Below are 22,340 nucleotides of genomic sequence, written 5' to 3'. Positions count from 1 at the left end.
ACAGCTTGCTCTCCGTATCGTACCACCCAGGCTTACACATCTAGTCATCTAGGACACAATATCCACGGTCGACCCTGACCAACGAAAGTCTCACTCAGAAGTGGTAACAATCAAAAGCATTAAACAATGGCCAAAACTTACACTCTCCAACAAGAGATGCTGGGCACAATGAATTACCCTAAACTAGATTCCAACTAACAAATATTCTCACTGAGACTTTCTGAATTACCCTTTACAACTATCTCCCCCGCCCCCCAACATTAACGTTGGCTGATTTCCAAAATGCCTCTCAAAGACCAACTCTACAACCCTGTCATGAGAGGTGGAAACAGGTAAGGCAGGACATCAGGGCTCTGGTGAAGCTGTACAGGCCAATCTCCTTTCTAGTGGATTGCAGAAGCAGTGATGAACTTCAACCATACCATCGACTTTGGACAATGGAGCCAGGAGGTTATCAATGGCCTCTACCCTTTGATCTGTTTGGCCTGGGTGACCCTACCAAGAGCCAAAGCATAAAGCCCTGACTCCAGCCAGCATAGCTCTCCAAACCCAACAGAAGGCTGTGGACCTCTTGGAGGAAGGGCACAAGTAAGTAAGTAGAGATTTCCAAATGCACTTCGAATTTCCAGCACTTGCCATTTTTTATTTGCAGACCTGAATTACATTCAGCAGAGTTAAATTAACGTTTGACCTGCATTTGGTTGGTGAGCAAAACGCAGGACAAGTTTATGAAAGAACTGAAAATATTTACAAATCAAGGCTACATTACGCTCCATTTACCTTTAAATACTTCAAGTCCCCGTTCAGCTGATCGTCATCTCGGGAGACTCCGTATTTCCGCTGATTTTGATAGAAGTTCGATAGTTCATAGTACATGTAAACAGGGCCCTGTAAGGGGGGAGTGAGGGTGGGGGAGGGTGAAGTGACCGGGAGGGGGTGTGAGAAAGAAGACTTCCTTTGTTATAATGTCACAGCTTATGGACGACACAGTAGCATAATGGTTAGCACAATGTTTTAAGGCACCAGCGACCCGAGTTTAATTCCTGCCACTGCCTGTAAGGAGTTTGTACGTTCACTCCGTGACCGCTTGGATTTCCTCCGGGTGCTCCGGTTTCCTTCCGCGTTCCACAAATGTACGGGTTAGTTGGTTACATGGGTGCAATCGGGCAGCACGGAGCTCATCAAGCTGAAAGGACCTATTACCGCGCAGTCTCTCCAAATCAGGGCTTCCCAATCTAGGGTACCTTGGTTAATGGCAAGGGTCCAATACACAAAAAAAGGTTGGGAACTCCTGCTCCAAGTAAAAAACTTTTGTACAAGTCTTCAGTGATTACACTGAAAATCCCTAGCATTGCGTATTTTGGGACAATTCAACCTTCTCCGTTAAACACAATTTGAATCAATCTGATGTCACATTAATTAGCATCAATCTTAGTTGTATCTGAACGTTTGGATATACGAAACAGATTTATAAAGCAGTTCATTTCTTAAAAAAACCACATTCATGAGAACTGTTGGGTTTTTAATGTTTCCATGATATTTGAGTAATCTTGGACAGAGCTAGTCGGTGGTGCAGCGGCATCTGCACTGGACTTCGAGGCGAGCGGTTGCGAGTTTGAATCCAGCAGGCTCCTTGCATGCTTTCCATCCGTGCTGTGTTGAGCGTCCAGCTAGAAGATGGCCTTGTTTAAAAAAAACTGAAAATGCCAAAGAAATGGCAAGGTGGGCCACCCAATGCTCCACCAGGCACGGAGAGGAATAGCAATCTTGAATATATATATCGTTGGATTAAGTATTCTTGTTTGTTTAAATAATTATGGGTTACATGTATAAATATGTGAATTGCATACATCATCACATGATACGTGCATGCCTCGCTTAAAGTAAATTCGAAGTTAGACCCATATTCCTGGACTCTCATGTCTTCCTTTGAATTAGCTTAATATTTTGAAGCTAAAAGACATAACAAAAATGATCGTAAATATGGTGGCAAACTCTCCAAAATGAGAAAGACATTATGAATGTACACAGATGGTGGAACTTGAAGGGTTAAGACCTTACTGTATGAACAAGCAGCCCAGTAATGGCAAGGCTAGGTCAGATTCCATAGTTTCTGGGAACCCAGAGTAATACTGAGCCTTCATTACATTCCTTGTTGCCACACTTGGAACTCGATCAGGACCCTAACTGCCTGCTCACATGGATATTAATAACTCACCTCCGTTTCCAGGGGAGTGGGAATTTCTGCTACAGACTTGGGACAATATTCCTCATGCAAACGCCAAAAGTAACAGATGCTCAGGGCTCATTGGGACTTGATGCAAAATCCCTCATGCAAATTATCACTCAGCGTGGCTAATTTAAAGGCAGCTAAAGCACTTTGGAGCATCCCGAGCAACAGTGGACTATAATGGAGGTTTGTTCATCTGTTATCTGCCGTGTGGTAGGACGTGGCCAATCATGGTCTTTGACCGCGATTGCTCTTGGCAAAGTTTCCTACGGAAGTGGCTTGCCACTGCCTTCTGGGCAGAGTCTTTACAAGATGGGTGATCTCCCCCCCGCCCCGCCCTCCCCAGCCATGATCAATACTCTTCAAAGATTATCTGCCTGTCGCATAACCAGGACTTGTGATATGGACCAGCTGCTCATCCGACCATCCACCACCTGCTCCAACGCCTTCATGTGACCCTGATCGGGGGGCTAAGCAGGCGCTACAGCTTGCCCAAGGGTGACCTGCAGGCCAGCAGAGGGAAGGAGCACCCTTTTGGCAGAGACGCATCTCCACCCCGCCACTGGAAAGTGCAGAAATTAAAAACAGGCCAGAAACGGGTCTCTGAAGCTATCGCTTGGGTTCAATAATGCGGGCCGTTCCCATAAAAGGGAGAAGCACCTCAGCCTGCGGAGGAAATCCACATTGCAAGCTAACAATTCAGTGTATGCACATTATTGTGACTGCAACCGGACATCTTTCATACAGATCTCTCTGCTCTAAGCAGACTAGTATTGGTAAACGAAATGACACGGCTTTGTTTTACGTTCTGCAAGTCAACACACTGGAGAAGCATAGGAGGAAATCAAGGAAGGCGTCTGATCGTGTTCAGCTTCAGCAGGGATTTAGTCAGAGAAACCGATGCCAAAGTCTGAAGCTCAAAGTATTTATTATCAAAGTACATATGCAGTATACAAGCCTGAGATTCGGTTTATGATGTTCTAGTTCCGATTGCTCCTTCTGTTTTGCTATCTTTGGGCGATGTTTAAATCAGGGTGCCCTGCAGATAATGAACACTCAGCTGCACTGAACACGCCTTTTGATTTTGCGTTTTATGTCCTGTGATTTGCCTCTTCTTTTTGCTGCAGTTTGCGCAATTTTTTTTTTGCACGTGGAAGTGGGAGGAGGGTTGATGTTTTTACTCTGTACAGGTTCTATGGTTTTTCTTTTGTTTTGTGGCTGTCTGTGTGAAGGTGAATCTCAGCTGATAATTAGATTATGAGGACACGCAGTCCTCTTTTATTGTCATTTAGTAATGCATGCATTAAGAAATGATACAATATTCCTCCGGTGCGAAATCACCGAAACACAGGACAGACCAAGACTGAAAAACTGACAAAAACCACATAATTATAACATATAGTTACAACAGTGCAAGCAATACCGTAACTTGATGGAGAACAGGCCACGGGCACGGTAAAAAAGTTCAAAGTCTCTCGAAAGTCCCATCATCTCACGCAGACGGGAAAAGGAAGAAAACTCTGAGTCATCTGAAAACTTTGAGCCTCCGACACCGAGCACCGAGCACCATCTCTGCCGAGCACTTCGACTCCAACCCCGGCCACCAGCAGCAGGCAAAGCCGGGGATTTTGGGGCCTTCCCTCCGGAGATTCTCGATCGCACAGTAGCAGCGGCAGTGAACCGGGCATTTCAGAAGTTTCTCCAGATGTTCCTCCGTGCTTCTCACGGCTGTCTCCATCAAATCAGAATTGTGCACGGCCCCTATTTAACAAATACGATATCATTTCCCCAGAGAGGCTACGTGCACTGCCATCTTCTCCTCCCGCAATAAATGTACTTTCAATTTTAAACTTTGAAGGAAGGCATTAAGAAGCCATCCCCTGTATTAATACAAGGTATATCCCTGCCAGTTAATACACAGTTCAGGACAGGCTACTTTTGTCATGGAGTATTCTGGCTATTTGCACATACAAGTAGCCTTTCCTCAACACAGTAACGAAACGGTAGTATGTGTAGTTGGCAGTGCTAAGGGTGCTCTCAGTTCCTCATGGACCATCCACTGCTATCAGCTCTTAGAGACAGATCCTGCAGATGCTGGAAATCTTGAACAACACACACAAAACACTGGAGGAACTGAGCAAGTCAGGCAGCATCCATGGAGGGGAATAAATAGTTAAAAATTTTGTGCCGAGACCTTCATCGGTATGGGTCCCGACAAGCTGTCTCAGCCTGAAACCTCCTTTGTTTATTCCCCTTCGTAGATGCTGCTTGACCCGCTGAGTTCCTCCAGTACTTTGTGCTGTCTGGTTTTGCTTTCATCTGCACTCAAGTCATAAACTCAAGTCTTATTTCTATGCTTCTTGGACAGTCTCTCAGGATTAAGGGTAATCTGTTTCCAGTAAGGATTCAGAGTTGTCCTGTCCAAGACCAGAAGAAGCTGCAGAAGATCGCGAACACAGCCCAGCACATCACACAAACCAATCTTCCGTCCTTGGATTCACTTTACACCGCATGCTGTCGGAGCACTGCTGCCGGGATAATCAAGGACACGACCCACCCAGCCAACACACTTTTTGTCCCCCTTCCCTCCGGGAGAAGGCTCAGGAGCTTGAAGACTTGTACGGCCAGATTTGGGAACAGCTTCTTTCCAATTGTGATAAGACTGCTGAACGGATCCTGACCCGGATCTGGGCTGTACCCACCAAATATCCGGTCCTGCCTCTCGGTTTTTTTGTGCACTACCTTACTTTCCCTTTTCTATTTTCTATTTATGATTTATAATTTAAATTTTTAATACTTACCATCGATTTGTAATCCAGGGAGCGCAAAGCGCAGAATCAAATATCGCTGTGATGATTGTACACTCTAGTATCAATTGTTTGGCGACAATAAAGTAAAAAGGCAGCTAATGAGGCCAACGTGGGAACTGTAGACTATTCCACACACTGGGGAGGTTGTTAGGTGGCCTGAGATGCTGTGGACTCCTTCAGCTTCCTACTCAGGACCATGTGCGCTCCTGGACGGAAGGCTCACAAAACCTGAATGCTCCTTCTCCACTTTGGACAACCTTAAGCCTGAGAATTCCAGGAGTCAGTCGCACCTCTTCAATGAACATATCAGTAGATCTTTGTATCCTTCCTCTGACCACCTGGCAATCTCCAAAGACATATCAATTATTAGGGTGAGATAGAGACTTACTGATCCTGAAGGAAATTACAGTGTCACCGTAGCATTACAAGTGCACAGATACACAGATATTAGAAGTAGAATGAATAAACAATAAGCTACCACAAACAATCTAACCAGAGGTCATCACTTCCCCGGTTACAGGTTGACTCATTGTAGAGCCTAATGGCCGAGGTTAAGAATTACCTTGTATAGTGTTCATTTGGAGCTGCGCAGTGGTCTTAGACTATCTCCAAAAGTGCTTCTCTGTTCAGCCAAGTGGCATGCAGAAGGTGAGAAACATTGACTGGAAATGCCAGGATTTTTCAGAGGGTCCATTGTTCTACCACAGACTCCAGTGTGTCCAGTTTGACTCCTATAAACAGAGCCAGCCTTTCTAGCCAGTTTATTGAGCCTGTTGGCATCACCCGTGTTGTTGCCATTGTCCCAGCACACCACCACGTAGAAGATTGTACTGGCGACAACAGACTGGTGGAATATGTGAAGGACAGGCGTGCATACTCCAAGGGACCTCAGTCTCCTCAGGAAGTAGAGGTGACTCTGGCCCTTCTTGTACACAGCCTCTGTGTTGGTGCTCCACTCAAGTCTGTCATCCAGGTGCACCCCCCAGGTACAGGTTAATTGGTGATTGTAAATTGTCCCCTGAAAGTACCTGGAGATAGAGGCGGAGTTAAGATGGCATTAAACAGCAACTCCTTTGCTTGCATCTTCAGAAACAACAGGAATTCTGCAGATGCTGGAAATTCAAGCAACATACATCAAAGTTGCTGGTGAACGCAGCAGGCCAGGCAGCATCTATAGGAAGAGGCGCAGTCGACGTTTCAGGCCGGGACCCTTCGTCAGGACTAACTGAAGGAAGAGTGAGTAAGGGATTTGAAAGCTGGAGGGGGAGGGGGAGATGCAAAATGATAGGAGAAGACAGGAGGGGGAGGGATGGAGCCGAGAGCTGGACAGGTGATAGGCAGAAGGGGATACGAGAGGATCATGGGACAGGAGGTCCGGGAAGAAAGACGGGGGGGGGGGTGACCCAGAGGATGGGCAAGAGGTATATTCAGAGGGACAGAGGGAGAAAAAGGAGAGTGAGAGAAAGAATGTGTGCATTAAAAAGAGTAACAGATGGGGTACGAGGGGGAGGTGGGGCCTAGCGGAAGTTAGAGAAGTCAATGTTCATGCCATCAGGTTGGAGGCTACCCAGACGGAATATAAGGTGTTGTTCCTCCAACCTGAGTGTGGCTTCATCTTTACAGTAGAGGAGGCCGTGGATAGACATGTCAGAATGGGAATGGGATGTGGAATTAAAATGTGTGGCCACTGGGAGATTCTGCTTTCTCTGGCGGACAGAGCGTAGATGTTCAGCAAAGCGGTCTCCCAGTCTGCGTCGGGTCTCACCAATATATAAAAGGCCACATCGGGAGCACCGGACGCAGTATATCACCCCAGTTGACTCACAGGTGAAGTGATGCCTCACCTGGAAGGACTGTTTGGGGCCCTGAATGGTGGTAAGGGAGGAAGTGTAAGGGCATGTGTAGCACTTGTTCCGCTTACACGGATAAGTGCCAGGAGGGAGATCAGTGGGGAGGGATGGGGGGGACGAATGGACAAGGGAGTTGTGTAGGGAGCGATCCCTGCGGAATGCAGAGAGAGGCGGGGAGGGAAAGATATGCTTAGTGGTGGGATCCCGTTGGAGGTGGCGGAAGTTACGGAGAATAATATGTTGGACCCGGAGGCTGGTGGGGTGGTAGGTGAGGACCAGGGGAACCCTATTCCTAGTGGGGTGGTGGGAGGATGGAGTGAGAGCAGATGTACGTGAAATGGGGGAGATGCGTTTAAGAGCAGAGTTGATAGTGGAGGAAGGGAAGCCCCTTTCTTTAAAAAATGAAGACATCTCCCTCGTCCTAGAATGAAAAGCCTCATCCTGAGAGCAGATGCGACGGAGACGGAGGAATTGCGAGAAGGGGATGGCGTTTTTGCAAGAGACAGGGTGAGAAGAGGAATAGTCCAGATAGTTGTGAGAGTCAGTAGGCTTATAGTAGACATCAGTGGATAAGCTGTCTCCAGAGACAGAGACAGAAAGATCTAGAAAGGGGAGGGAGGTGTCAGAAATGGACCAGGTAAACTTGAGGGCAGGGTGAAAGTTGGAGGCAAAGTTAATAAAGTCAACGAGTTCTGCATGCGTGCAGGAAGCAGCGCCAATGCAGTCGTCGATGTAGCGAAGGAAAAGTGGGGGACAGATACCAGAATAGGCACGGAACATAGATTGTTCCACAAACCCAACAAAAAGGCAGGCATAGCTAGGACCCATACGGGTGCCCATAGCTACACCTTTAGTTTGGAGGAAATGGGAGGAGCAAAAGGAGAAATTATTAAGAGTAAGGACTAATTCTGCTAGACGGAGCAGAGTGGTGGTAGAGGGGAACTGATTAGGTCTGGAATCCAAAAAGAAGCGTAGAGCTTTGAGACCTTCCTGATGGGGGATGGAAGTATATAGGGACTGGACATCCAAGGTGAAAATAAAGCGGTGGGGGCCAGGGAACTTAAAATCATCGAAAAGTTTAAGAGCGTGAGAAGTGTCACGAACATAGGTCGGAAGGGATTGAACAAGTTACACGCTGACTTCGGTTCTTTGCAGGAATAGGACCCGTTCTCGGGGTTTCAGGACCGGCCGTTATTCGGCACACCAAGGGTTCGGCCTGAGAGTCTGGCTCGTATTTTGAAGCCTAAGATCTCGGGGCTCTGGAGACGGGCGGATCGAGGGTCAGTGTCACAACAGGAGACTCGTGTGTCGTTGAGGGAGTCGGGATATCTGCTGTGGGCCTGAAGACCTGGGATCTTTACGATCTTCAGGCACAGAGCTCGGAAAAAAGCGACGTAACGGTCTTTTAACATCGTAAACCACCGAGTTGTTTGTTATGTCTTCCCGCTCGCTGGGAAAACGGAGACACCTCCCTCTCCCTTATTAGGGAGCGAGAGAAAACCTGTGGTATGTTGTATACTGGGGGAAACGCGAAGCCTTTGGGGTAACTGCAAGTCTGTGTCTTTGATACTGCTTTGCTCACGCTAAGTGCTCAGTGGCGGTGCTGATGCTTGCTTTGTTTGCTGGTGGGGGGAGGGGAGATTGTTGCTCACTGCCGCTTACGTGCGGGAGGGGGGACTTTGGAGTTCTCTCATTTAACAGTCTTTCATTCTTTGGGGGCACTTCTCTGTTTTTGTGGATGTTTGCGAAGGAAAAGCATTTCAGGATGTATATTGTATACATTTCTCTGACATTAAATTGGACCTTTGACCTTTGATCAGGCTCGGGTTTAATTGGGCGTTGCTGGGCGACGCGGCTCGATGGGCTGGAAGGGACTACTTTGCATTGTATCTGAAGAAATCAACAGTTCCCTTCCAACCACCGATCTTGCTCAACCTCCCTGGTTGACAGAGCTTAGAACTGAGAACCTAATTCAGGAGTCTGGTGTCAAAGGTGGGACCTATTTGGCTTTCCCAGCGAGGATGATTGTATGTGTGGTTGGCAGTGCTGTGGGTGTTCTTTGTGTAGCAAGATGCTCCCTCTACAGGTCAAATCATCAGGCTTTGATGCTCCATCCACACAAGTTGTCCCCGGATAACAACATTCAAAGTAAAATTTATTATCAGAGTACATTCACGCCACCACAAGCAACCCCGAGGTTTTCTCCTGCAGGCATACTCAGCAAATCTATAGAACAGTAACTGTAAACAGGATCAATTAACAACAAGCTGTGCAAATGAAAATACAAATAAATAGCAATAAATAAGGAGAGCAAGAAATAATGTTAAAGAGTCCTTAAAGGGAGACCGTCAGTGGTGGGAACACCAGGAACACAATGAGTGTAGTTATTCCTTTTTGTTCAAGAGCCTGATGGTTGAGGGGTAGTACTGTTCTTGAACCTGGTGGTGCGAGTCCTGAGGCTCCTGTACCTTCTACCTGATGGCAGCAGCAAGAAGAGAACATGGCCTGGGTAGTGAGGATCTTTGATGATGGATGCTGCTTTCCTATGGCAACGTTTCATGTAGATGTGCTCAATGGTGGGGAGGGCTTTACCCGAGATATACCGGGCTGAATCCACTACCTTTTGTAGGACGCTCCGCTCAAAGGTGTTGGTGTTCCCATACCTGTCCATAATCCAGTCAGCACACTTTTCATCACACAACTATAGAAGTTTGCCAAGGATTTTGTTGACATGCTGAATATTCGCAGGCTCCTGAGGAAGTAAAGGCGCTGTCGTGCTTTCTTCACAATTGTATTTATATGACGGTCCCCTGACATAATGACACCCAGGAATTTAAAGACATGACCCACCCAGCCAACACACTTTTCGCCCCTCTTCCCTCTGGGAGAAGGCTCAGGAGCTTGAAGACTCATATGGCCAGATTTGGGAATAGCTTCTTTCCAACTGTGATAAGACTGCTGAACGGATCCTGACCTGGATCTGGGCCGTACTCTCCAAATATCCGGACCTGCCTCTCGGTTTTTTTGCACTACCTTACTTCCCATTTTTCTATTTTCTATTTATGATTTATGATTCAAATTTTTAATATTTACTAATTTTTACTATTTCTAATATTTTTAATATTTAATATTTGTAATCCAGGAATTCTAGTATTCTTGTACATTCTAGTACCAATTGTTTGGTGACAATAAAGTATAAGATATAAAGTATTTGCAGACTCATGAGGAAGTAAAGGCGCTGTCGTGCTTTCTTCACAATTGTATTTATATGACAGTCCCCTGAGATAATGACACCCAGGAATTTAAAGTTACTGACCCTCTCCACCTCTGATCCTCTGATGACTACTGGCTCATGGACACCTGGTTTCCCTCTCTTTAAGTCTGCAATCAGTTCCTTGGTATTACTGATACTGAGTGAGAGGTTGTTGTTATTACACCACTCGGTTAAATTTTCAATCCCCCTCCTGTATGCTGATGAAACAAATGGGTCTCGGGTCCACAAGTCGATTTTGTCCGCAGTAGGAAAATACACAAGATCTTTTAATATGGTAAACATAGCTCCACAGTGCTGTTTGTACTCTTTCACTACCATCTACTGGAGGAGCTCAGAGGGTTAAGCAATGTCGATGGGAGGAAGGGAACTACTGACTTGCTGAGATAAAGTGCAGAGTTGGTCCTTCCAGCCTTTCGAGAGGCATCGCCTAGCAACCCCCGGTTAAACCCTAACCTAATCACGGGACAATTTACAATGACCATCTGGTACGTCCTTTGACTGTGGGAGGAAACCAGAGCACCCAGAGCAAACCCACATGGTCACAGGGGAGATCGCGCAAACTCCCAAGAGCGGAGATAAGGCACGGCTAGTATAAAAAGGGAAAAAGGAAAAGAGAGATACTGCAACAATTCCTTTCCTCCTACAGATGCTGCTCAACCCACTGAGGCCCTCCAGCCGACTGTTTGATGCTCCAGATTAGACAATAGACAATAGACAATAGGTGCAGGAGTAGGCCATTCGGCCCTTCGAGCCAGCACTGCCATTCACTGTGATCATGGCTGATCATCCACAATCAGTACCCCGTTTCTGCCTTCTCCCCATATCCCTTGACTCCGCTATCTTTAAGAGCTCTATCTAACTCTTTAGAAACCATAGAAACCATAGAAACTACAGCACAGAAACAGGCCTTTTGGCCCTTCTTGGCTGTGCCGAACCATTTTCTGCCTAGTCCCACTGACCTGCACACGGACCATATCCCTCCATACACCTCCCATCCATGTAGCTGTCCAATTTATTCTTAAATGTTAAAAAAGAACCCACATTTACCACCTCGTCTGGCAGCTCATTCCATACTCCCACCACTCTCTGTGTGAAGAAGCCCCCACTAATGTTCCCTTTAAACTTTTCCCCCCTCACCCTAAACCCATGTCCTCTGTTTTTTTTCTCCCCTTGCCTCAGTGGAAAAAGCCTGCTTGCATTCACTCTATCTATACCCATCATAATTTTATATACCTCTATCAAATCTCCCCTCATTCTTCTACGCTGCAGGGAATAAAGTCCTAACCTATTCAACCTTTCTCTGTAACTGAGTTTCTCAAGTCCCGGCAACATCCTTGTAAACCTTCTCTGCACTCTTTCAACCTTATTTATATCCTTCCTGTAATTTGGTGACCAAAACTGAACACAATACTCCAGATTCGGCCTCACCAATGCCTTATACAACCTCATCATAACATTCCAGCTCTTATACTCAATACTTTGATTAATAAAGGCCAATGTACCAAAAGCTCTCTTTACGACCCTATCTACCTGTGACACCACCTCTAGGGAATTTTGCATCTGTATTCCCAGATCCCTCTGTTCCACTGCACTCCTCAGTGCCTTACCATTAACCCTGTATGTTCTACGTTGGTTTGTCCTTCCAACGTGCAATACCTCACACTTGTCAGTATCAAACTCCATCTGCCATTTTTTAGCCCATTTTTCCAGCTGGTCCAAGTCCCTCTGCAGGCTCTGAAAACCTTCCTCACTGTCTACTACACCTCCAATCATCAGCAAACTTGCTGATCCAATTTACCACATTATCATCCAGATCATTGATATAGATGACAAATAACAATGGACCCAGCACTGATCCCTGTGGCACACCACTAGTCACAGGCCTCCACTCAGCAAAGCAATTCTCTACCACCACTCTCTGGCTTCTTCCATCGAGCCAATGTCTAATCCAATTTACCACCTCTCCATGTATACCTAGCGACTGAATTTTCCTAACTAACCTCCCATGCGGGACCTTGTCAAAGGCTTTACTGAAGTCCATGTAGACAATATCCACTGCCTTCCCTTCATCCACTTTCCTGGTAACCTCCTCGAAAAACTCCAATAGATTGGTCAAACATGACCTTTCATGATTCTTTCTTGAAAGAATCCAGAGAATTGGCCTCCACTGCCTTCTGAGGCAGAGTATTCCACAGAACCACAACCCTCTGTATGAAAAAGTTTTTCCTCAACTCCGTTCTAAATGGTCTACCCCTTATTCTTAAACTGTGGCCTCTGGTTCTGGACTCCCCCAACATCGGGAACATGTTTCCTGCGTCTAGCGTGTCTAATCCCTTAATAATCTTATATGTTTCGATCAGATCCCCTCTCATCCTTCTAAATTCCAGTGTATACAACCCCAGTTGCTCCAATCTTTCAACATATGACATTCCCACCATCCCTGGAATTAACCCAGTGAACCTACGCTGCACTCCCTCTATAGCAAGAATGCCCTTCCTCAAATTTGGAGACCAAAACTGCACACAATACTCCGGCATCTGCAGTCTCTTGCCTCCACTGTAATGAATAACATTGTGGTCGATGGTTGGGTTGAGTTGTTCTCTGATCTTGGCAATTTACTTGTAACGTTTCGTCACCATGCAAGGAGATATCATCAGTGTGCTGCTGATCGTGGTGTGTCCTCTGAATGCTTGGCCTTCATATACCTTTCAATCAGCTGACAAGGCATCATTTCAGAAACTCAGCTGTGCCACGTGGAAGAAATCTCGTCGCTGACCGGCTGTGTTGCAAACTTCATGCGTCGTGGTCTGGAATTTTGCCTGCATCGGCTAATAAACAGGATCGAGGACTACATGTTTGTTTACAGAATTGCTCGTCTGGAAAACCACGCTTCTGGGAATTCCCTTGCACGCCACGTGCTCGCTTGCGCCATGACCTTCACTGACACCCAGTTAAATTTGTGCCCCTCTTGACCTTCATGGGTAGAGACCAGGGAGAGTTGGTCATGCCACCTCACAGCCAGCTGATGTTCGTGGGTCGTTTTGGACATTATGATACACAAATTCCTTAATCCAAATAAATGAATTGTTAAATAAAATTTATGCTGTTTAGAGATAAATAACAATTAGGTAACGTTCCCCATTCAACCCATGAAGTTCATCCTTTTCTTCAAGGCAGGCTTGGTTCCCAGACCTCTTGTATCTCACCCAAGTTATTCTTATTCAGGAGTGGAAATCAGTGGAGATGGGGGCGAGCCTCTGAATAAGTATTGACATCGCTTAACAAAGTCTCTTTAAGAGGTGTAGCATCTTGGGTAAATTGTCTTAATCTTAAACTAATTGCATGGCTCCCAGTGCCAACACCAATTGAACTCATAACGCAACAAGAATCAAGAGTCCTAAATGAACCCCTCTTTATTATAACACTATAGACCTTAAGACATACAGTACTGTGCCGAAGTATGTGCACATATAGACAATAGGTGCAGGAGTAGGCCATTCAGCCCTTCGAGCCAGCACCACCATTCACTGTGATCATGGCTGATCATCCACAATCAGTACCCCGTTCCTGCCTTCTCCCCATAGTCCTTGACTCCGCTATCTTTAAGAGCTCTATCTAACACTTTCTTGAAAGAATCCAGAGAATTGGCCTCCACTGCCTTCTGAGGCAGAGCATTCCACAGAACCACAACCCTCTGTGTGAAAAAGTTTTTCCTCAACTCCGTTCTAAATGGCCTACCCCTTATTCTTAAACTGTGGCCTCTGGTTCTGGACTCCCCCAACATCGGGAACATGTTTCCTGCCTCTAGCGTGTCCAATCCCTTAATAATCTTATATGTTTCAATCAGATCCCCTCTCATCCTTCTAAATTCCAGTGTATACAACCCCAGTATATACACAGCCAGGGTGCCTGAGATGTTTGCACAGTACTGTATCTATCAATGTGGAGTGGAGAGCGAGTTTGTAAATCTGGCGGGAGCAAAGAAAGTTGGGAATGGCGAGGGTGGAGCGCCATGGGAGGGGTGTGGTACAGGTGGCAGAGAAGAAGCGCCAGGAGCCTGGGGGGAGGGGGGGGAAAAAGGGTGGCGCAGGTGCAGACACACCCAGCCCCGAGACACCAGGCAAGGTCATTTGATTCCAAACAATTGGTTTATTGATCATTACAGAATGTCTCTCTGGTGCTTCCCGCTCCCATCTCCTTTCCCCAACCACGATTCCCCTCTCCCTGCCCCCTTCCCACTCTCAGTCCGCAATAAGGACCCATATTGAAATCAGGTTTCTCATTCACATGTCACGAAATTTGTTTTTTTTGCAACAGCAGTACAGTGCAATACATAAAATTACTACAGTACTGTGCAAAAGTCTTGGGCACCCTAGCTATATAAATGTGCCTAAGACTTTTGCTCAGTACTGTAGGAGCAGAATTAGGCCATTCGGCCCATCAAGTCTGTTCCACCATCCCATCACGACTGATTTATCTTCCCCCTCAACCCCATTCTCCTGCTTTCTCCCCATACCTTTGATGCCCTGACGAATCAAGAACTCGTCAACCTCCGCTTTAAATATACCCAATGACTTGGCCTCCACAGCCGTCAGTGACGATGAATTCCATAGATCACTGGTTAAAGAAATTCTTCCTCATCCACTTTTATCATTCAGTTTCTGTTAGACAACATGTTAGGCTTAAACTGGCCCTGGCTGGAAATGACAGATATAATCTGTATTCTTGAAAGGAATATCATGATTTTCATTAGACAATTTTTAAAAATTCCTTTTTCAAGTCTTATTATTAATTGCCCATAACTCCACTGACACTTAGGGCACCAATGATGGGCGCCCATCTTTATCTGTCCTTGGCCGTTATGCTTTGTAACTTCAAAACATTAAACTAACGCAAAGGAAGATACGGGAGTCCGAGATGTGGGTCTAACTTTGGGTTTGCTTTAACCGAAGCGCGCGCATATCGCGTGGTAACATGATGACAAATGCAGTTCACATATTTATACGGATAACCCATAATGAATCACTCAAACAAACAAGGATGCTTAATCAAACAATATATAAACAAACACGAGAAAGTCTGCAGACGCTGGAAATCCGAAGCAATACAGACAAAATGCTGGGAGGAATTCGGCAGGTCAGGCAGTATCTGCGGAAAAGAGTAAACAGTCGATGTTTCAGGCCAAGACTCTTCATCGGGACTGGGAGTGAAGGAGAGAAGTCAGAGTAAGAAGGTGGGGGGAGGGGATGAAGTAGTACAAGGTGAGAGGTGAAACCAGGGGAAGGGGAGGGGGTGAAGTCAAGAGCTGGGAAGTTCATTGGTGAAAGAGGTAAAGGGCTGGAAAAGGAGGAATCTGATAGAAGGCCATGGAAGAAAGGGGAAAGGGAGTGGGAAGGAAACCACAGGGAGGTGATGGGCATTTAAGGAGATAATGTGAGAGAGGGAAACAGGAATGGGGAATGGTGAAGGGGAGGGCAGTAACTGGAAGATTGAGAAATCGATGTTCATGCCATCAGGTTGGAGGCTACCCAGACAGAATACAAGGTGAGGCTCCTCCAACCTGAGTGTGGCCTCATCGCGGCAGTAGAGGAAGCCGTGGGCTGACATGTTGGGATGGGAATGGGGAGTAGCACTGAAATGGGTGGCCACCAGTAGATACCTACAAAATGACTCAAACGTTATTGAAATATTAAATATACATTTGGCCATATAGAAGGAATCTTCATTGCTATTTCCATAATAATTTTTTTTGACTAGTCAGGATTGCTAGCACTGATCTTCTGGGAGACATAGTTTAAGAGCTGAGCAGGGACAGATGTTGAATTTTGCACTTAAGTTCAATGCAATCAAGTTGTCAAGCCTAGCTTAACCTGAATTTGTTATATCACTGTTGAGTCAATCTAATGAAGGACAGATTTCAACTCCAGTGACATTTAAAATGCACAAAGTACACACTTTTAATTTGAAGAGCCTATTGGCCAGAGCATTCAGTGTTCTTACCACCAACACGGTGTCCACCTTGAACGTTACGCTACATTTGCAGTTCTTGACTGTGCTGTTAGTGCATTGGAAGCACGAACTGTTCGGTTGGTTGCCAGTGTAGTCAAGCTGAGGAAGTGAAAACATTTCTGATGTAAAACACTCAGAGATTGATCTAATGGCAAGTTTCTGAAGATAAATCACATTTGCACGATCATAACGAAGTACCTTTAAGGCAGATGATTGAAAGATGCATGTTTAGAAAAAATATATATTCTTGCAGTCAACGGCAATGAAAACTTGAATTTCTTTACCAGGAGACCACAGGGCATTGGAGCAGAATTAGGCCATTCAGCCCATTGAGTCTGATCTGCCATTTCATCATGGCTGATCCATTGCCCTCTCAACCCCACTTTCCTCATAACCTTCCACACCCTGACAAATCAAGAACCTAACAACCTCTGCCTTAATTGCACCCAGTGACCTGGCCTCCACAGATTCACGACCCTCTGGCTAAAGAAATTCCTCCTCAAATCCATTCTAAATAGACGTCCCTCTACTTTGAGGCTGTGCCCTCTGGTCCTAGACTCCTCCACCACGGGAAACATCCTCTCCACATCCTGCTGGAAATCCAGAATAACCAACATACACTATCACACTAGCACACACAAAATGCTGAAGGAATTCGAGCAAGTCCGGCAACATCTACAGAAAGGAATAAACAGTCGACGTTTCGAACCGAGACCCTTCTTCAGGACAGGAAAGGAAGGGGGAAGGAGTCAGAATAAGGTGGGGGGAGGGAAAGGAGTGCAAGCTAAAAGGAACACACACAAAATGCTGGTGGAATGCAGCAGGCCAGGCAGCAGCTATAGGAAGAAGTACAGTTGATGTTTCAGGTCAAGACCCTTCATCAGGACTAACTGAAAGAAGAGATAGTAAGAGATTTGAAAGTGGGAGGGTGTGACGGGATCCTGAATTATCCCTTATGAACTGTGCTTTTAAAAAAAGAGAGAGCGAGCTGTACAACACAAACATCTTGTTATTAAGAGAGAGAGAGAGAGAGAGAGAGAAGGGCGAAGACTGCTCACAGTTTGTTTGGAATTTCTGCAAGGACACTGCCAGCTTCTAAGTTCCTACAGAGAGAGAAGGGAGGAGCTACTTGATGGACAGCTGGTGTTCAGCACAACAGTATTTAAGCCAGCGTAATTGCTTGTCTCACAGGACAAGCAGATGCACTAAGGTGTGGTGAAGTTACCACTATCCTGTTCAGGTACCCACGAGTGTGGGACTGAGGATCGATCTGTGATCGTTAGTGCATGAAAACTGACCCTGTGGAGTCTACCAGTGTGTCTAACCTTTGCCTGGGTTGGCAGACTAGCACTTGAAGACGGCGCTCTTAAGTTGGTCAAGTTTGGCTAACTTGGAAGTTTCGGAGGACAACGGGAAGAATCAATGGCATCGGCTTACTCGAACAACCACAACCTCTCTCTCTCCATCACTACTCAACTCAATACCATGAACTGAACTGAACTTTACTCATCATCGTAAGACTGCATCCATTTATCCCTAGGCTTGAAGAAGCTTGTTTTTTATATTTATATTTATATAATCATTGCTAACCTGTTTGATTTATCTGAATTATATTACTGTATTGCATAGTTACTAATAAATAGCATTAGTTAACAGCAATACCAGACTCCAAGGTGTTTTCCATTTCTGCTGGTTCTTTAACCCGTCACGGGGTACGTGACAGAGGGGGAGGGGGAGACCCGAAATGATAGGAGAAGACAGGAGGGGGAGGGATGGAGCCAAGAGCTGGCAAGTTGATTGGCAAAAGGGATACACGGCTGGAGAAGGGGGAGTATCATGGGACGGGAGGCCTTGTTAGAAAGAAAGGGGGAGGGGAGCACCAAAGGAAGATGGAGAACAGGCAAAGAGTTATTGTAAGAGGGAAAGAGAGAAAATAAATAAATCTCACAATAACTCCTTGCCTGTTCTCCATCTTCCTCTGGTGCTCCCCTCCCCCTGTCTTTCTTCCGAGGCCTTCCGTCCCATGACACACCCCCTTCTCCAGCCTTGTATCCCTTTTGCCAATCAACTTCCCAGCTCTTGGCTCCATCCCTCCCCCTCCTATCTTCTCCTATCATTTCGGGTCTCCCCCTCCCACTTTCAAGTCTCTTACTATCTCTTCTTTCAGTTAGTCCTGACGAAGGGTCTCGGCCCGAAACGTCAACTGTACCTCTTCCTAGAGATGCTGCCTGGCCTGCTGCGTTCCACCAGCATTTTGTGTGTGTTGCTTGAATTTCCAGCATCTGCAGATTTTCTTGTGTTTGCGTTTTTAAACAAGCTAAAAGGAGATGTGTGGAAATTGTAAAGAGCTGAAGGACGAGGAATCTGATGGGAGAGGAGAGTGGACCATGGGAGACAGGGCACGGCGGTGGGGGGGTGGGGGGAGGTGATATGTTGAAATTGTTTAGCCCATTGAATGTAGTAAATTACACAACATGTGGCACAGGAACACTGTCACATTTGAGCTGCCTTCTTTTTTCCCTTTGTCTATTTTTTTAATTTAGAGATACAGCACAGTTACAAGGCTTCCCGGCCCAGAGAGCCCGCGCTGGCCAATTACATCCACGTAACCAATTAACATACTAACCCGAAAATCTCTGGGCTGTGGGAGGAAACCAGAGCACCTGGAAGAAACACAAGTGGTCACGGGGAGAATGTACAAACTCCTTACAGATAGCAGTGGGAATTGAACCTGGATTGTTGGCGCTGTAATACTGTTACGCTAACCGCTATGCCACTGTGCCAACCCTTACTGAATAATTATCATAATTGATATCAGCATTCTGAAAATGTTATTCACTGTCTAACCCATTCTTACTTGTTGGTGCTTTTTGCGTGATTTGTTTTTTTTGTGCGTGGGGGGAATGTTGATGTTTTTCTTTGAACGGGTTCCTTGGTGTTTCTTTGTTCCGTGGCTGTCTGTGGAGAAGGTGAATCTCAGGGTTGTATTCTGAATACATACTTTGACAATAAATGTACCTTGCATCCATTTTGTATAGTCCTTCAACCTACCATCACCAATTTCCACTTCACTGCCTTGTAGAGTCTGTGTTCTGACTTAGGAGAGGAGATCTGATAGAGGTTTACAAGATTGTGAGAGCGATACATACAGTAGACAGGGAGTATCTATTCCCCATGGTTGAGATGCCTAATACCAGAGGGTGGCATTGAGGGTGAGAGGGAGTAGGGTCAACAGGGATGTGAGGGGTAAGTTTTTTTTACTCAGAGAGTGGTGGATGCCTGGAATGCGCTGCCTGATATGGTGGTGGAGGCAAATACATTCGAGGCTTTTAAGAGTTGTTTGGATAGGCACAGGGATGTAAGGAAGATGGAGGGATATGGACATGGCATTGGCAGGAGGGACAAGTGTTTGGGTGTTTTTGATTTGCTTTTTAGCTGGTTCAGCACAACCAACCAAACGGTCGATTCCTGTGCTGTACTCGTCTATGTTCTACGTACAAGATTCTGTCTCTGTTACTTCATTCCTGCTTTTAATAACAACGCCAATCAGCTTTTCATCAAGACCACATCTGAACTATTGAGCCACTAATGATCTAGTTATATGCAATTTGAGACGGAGCATAAAGTATCACTGGGGAGGAAAACTGAGACTGGACTATAGCTGTCAGTGCTGGTGCTGTCCCTGTCCTTGTTTTGTGCCCCGTAGTCTTAACTCTGAGATCAATTGCTTTCACTGTATCATGCGACTGTCAACACGGTTCAAGGCAATCCAAGTGGACCTTGCTCTGATGTTTCCTCCAGCCATATCTCAGTTACATTTTGTTTCTGTTTTTCTGGGCTCTTCTGTCTCTACCCCACAGCCGCACCGTGATACGTTGGCAAAGACGAACAAAATTAGGATGCAATATTTTCAGCCATTTAATTGATTTTTACCCCCCTCCCAATTCATTTATCAGAGGCACGGTAGCGTAGTGGTTAGCAGAACGCTTTACACTACTGACGACCCAGGTTCAATTCCCGCCGTTGCCGTAAGGAGTTTGTACGTTCTCGCCGTGACCGCCGCGGGTGCTCCGCTTTCCTTCCGCCTTCCAAAGACCTATCCGTTGGGTAGGTTAATTGATCATTGTAAATTGTCCTGTGATTAGGCTCGGATTAAATCCAGGGATTTGCTGAGCAGTGCAGCTCGAAGGGACGCAAGAGCCTATTCCGCGCTGTATCTCAATAAATAAACAAACTACAGGAACGTATAGTGCACACAAAATATTGATTGATCACTCAACAGCCAGGATTATTTTGATGAATCTTTGAGAAATCTCATGCTTTTTTTTAATAAAAGGAGCCACATTGCCCCTTTTCCTTTAAGACCTCAGAGCCATGGAGAGCCACAGCACTGAAACAGGCCCCTCAGCCCATCTAGTCTGTGCCAAACTGTTATTCTGCCTACTCCCATCTACTTGTACCAGACCATAGCCCTCCATACCCTGAAGGTTTGACCCTGACGGCATCTGAACATAAAGCCTTCTGATCCTAGAGTCTGACACACTTACGCTGCATCCCGAGGTGCTGAACCCACCAAGTCTTTGGTCACCTACCTTAATATTTCCTCACAACTCGGAATCATCATATTGATTCGTAGCTTTAGGAAATAGTTTGCAGTATTTTTATGTTAAGAACTGCATTAAAAATATGAAGTATTTATACACCTGTGTATAGGGTGTCAGGGAGGGGTAGCACCTCTGGGGAAGGGGCTTGCCGTGTCCATTCTGGGGCAGCTCACTCACCTTTGGTCCCCACCAGATACTCAGCTCTCACTGGTGGTTCCAGTAGCTGTTTGCGAGTGACAGCGGCCGCACCACAGTACACCGCTTTGACAGGCGGGATAAACCAGGTGAGTGTAGCTGGTGGACCTCACACCCCGGTGAGACAGGGACACGCCTGTCCCAGCGTATGAAGTCGGCTCCGGCGGACTGAGCGGATGAGATCTACAGCGAGATCCAACAGCCAGGAAGGTGGTTCTGCAACGCTCCGTGGAGAGCGAAGGGCGTGACAAGGCACAGAAGACATCACGGTCATCCACTGCAGCCAAGGAAGACCCCAGTTTGTGATACTTGTTTGTACCACTGGACCTGGACTTCTGAGAGCGAGAGAGCAGAACTGCCCCAGTGCAACGGCTTTTCCACTTTAAAACCTCTCCCACACAGGTTTCCTGTCACTGTCGGACACGACAGACAGCCACCTTTTACTTATTATACGCTTCATTATTTGTTAATTTATTTGTGGTAATATTGCCCAAAAAGAACAAACTGCGCAAACGGTAAAATGCAAGCTGACAAAACACAGACTATCAGACGTGAAACCAGGATTCCAGTCGCTTTCAGTTTAGTTCAGTGTCGCAACGCCATCCGCTGCAGGGCAAAACATTCTTCAGTGAAGCACCCCAGACCGCACTGTAGCTGCCATTCGACCTCACGGTTAGCGATTCCTTTTCATTTTACCAGCTCCATACAATTTTAAAACCCAGCTCTTTTTTTTTGCACATCTACTAATGGTATTCCTGGAGTAAAATCTCCTTGATGCACTCACCACCTTCTCAGATGTCTTTCCTTTGCCAGTCAATCAGTAATCCTAACTACCGGTGCAGACAAATGGGAGATTTTTATTTATTGAGACAGTGCGGAATTGACCTTACAGCCCTTCAAACCACGCCTCCCAGAAACCCCAAAATGTAGAAAACAAACAAGCCAGACTGGCATGAACGTTGATTTCTCTAACTTCCGTTAATGCCATCTTACCCCATCCCTTATTTATTTAATTTATTATTCCCCCCCCCCCACCTTTTCTCTCTCTCTCTCTTTTCTCCCTCTTGGTCCCTCTCACAATCACTCCTTGCTTGCTCTCCATCTTCCTCTGGGCTCCTCACCCCCTTTCTTTCTCCCCAGGCCCCCTGTCCCATGATCCTCCCCCTTCTCCAACTCTGTATCCCTTTTGCCAATCAACTTTCCAGCTCTTGGCTCCATCCCTCCCCCTCCTGTCTTCTCCTATCAGTTCCGATCTGCCCCTCCCCCTCCCACTTTCAAATCTCTTACTAGCTCTTCTTTCAGTCAGTCCTGACGAAGGGTCTCAGCCCCAAACGTCGACTGTACCTCTTCCTAGAGATGCTGCCTGGC

General features: G+C 46.2%; 1 protein-coding gene across 1 annotated transcript in view; it reads right to left on the bottom strand.

Annotated features, from left to right (window-relative positions):
* Positions 1 to 22,340, bottom strand: part of tmem30b (transmembrane protein 30B) — a 45,345-nt gene that overhangs the window by 19,769 nt on the left and 3,236 nt on the right. Inside the window, exons 2-3 of the mRNA XM_063035247.1 lie at positions 16,165 to 16,272; positions 781 to 888 (exon numbers count right to left, since the gene is read on the bottom strand). Of these exons, the coding sequence (XP_062891317.1) occupies positions 781 to 888; positions 16,165 to 16,272 (216 nt within the window). The remainder of the gene's footprint in view (positions 1 to 780; positions 889 to 16,164; positions 16,273 to 22,340) is intronic.

Source organism: Mobula hypostoma, chromosome 28 (genome assembly GCF_963921235.1).
Source record: "Mobula hypostoma chromosome 28, sMobHyp1.1, whole genome shotgun sequence".
Classification (NCBI taxonomy): Eukaryota; Metazoa; Chordata; class Chondrichthyes; order Myliobatiformes; family Myliobatidae; genus Mobula; species Mobula hypostoma.
Note: the sequence above shows the minus strand (reverse complement) of the source record. Positions and strands in the feature narration are given on the sequence as shown.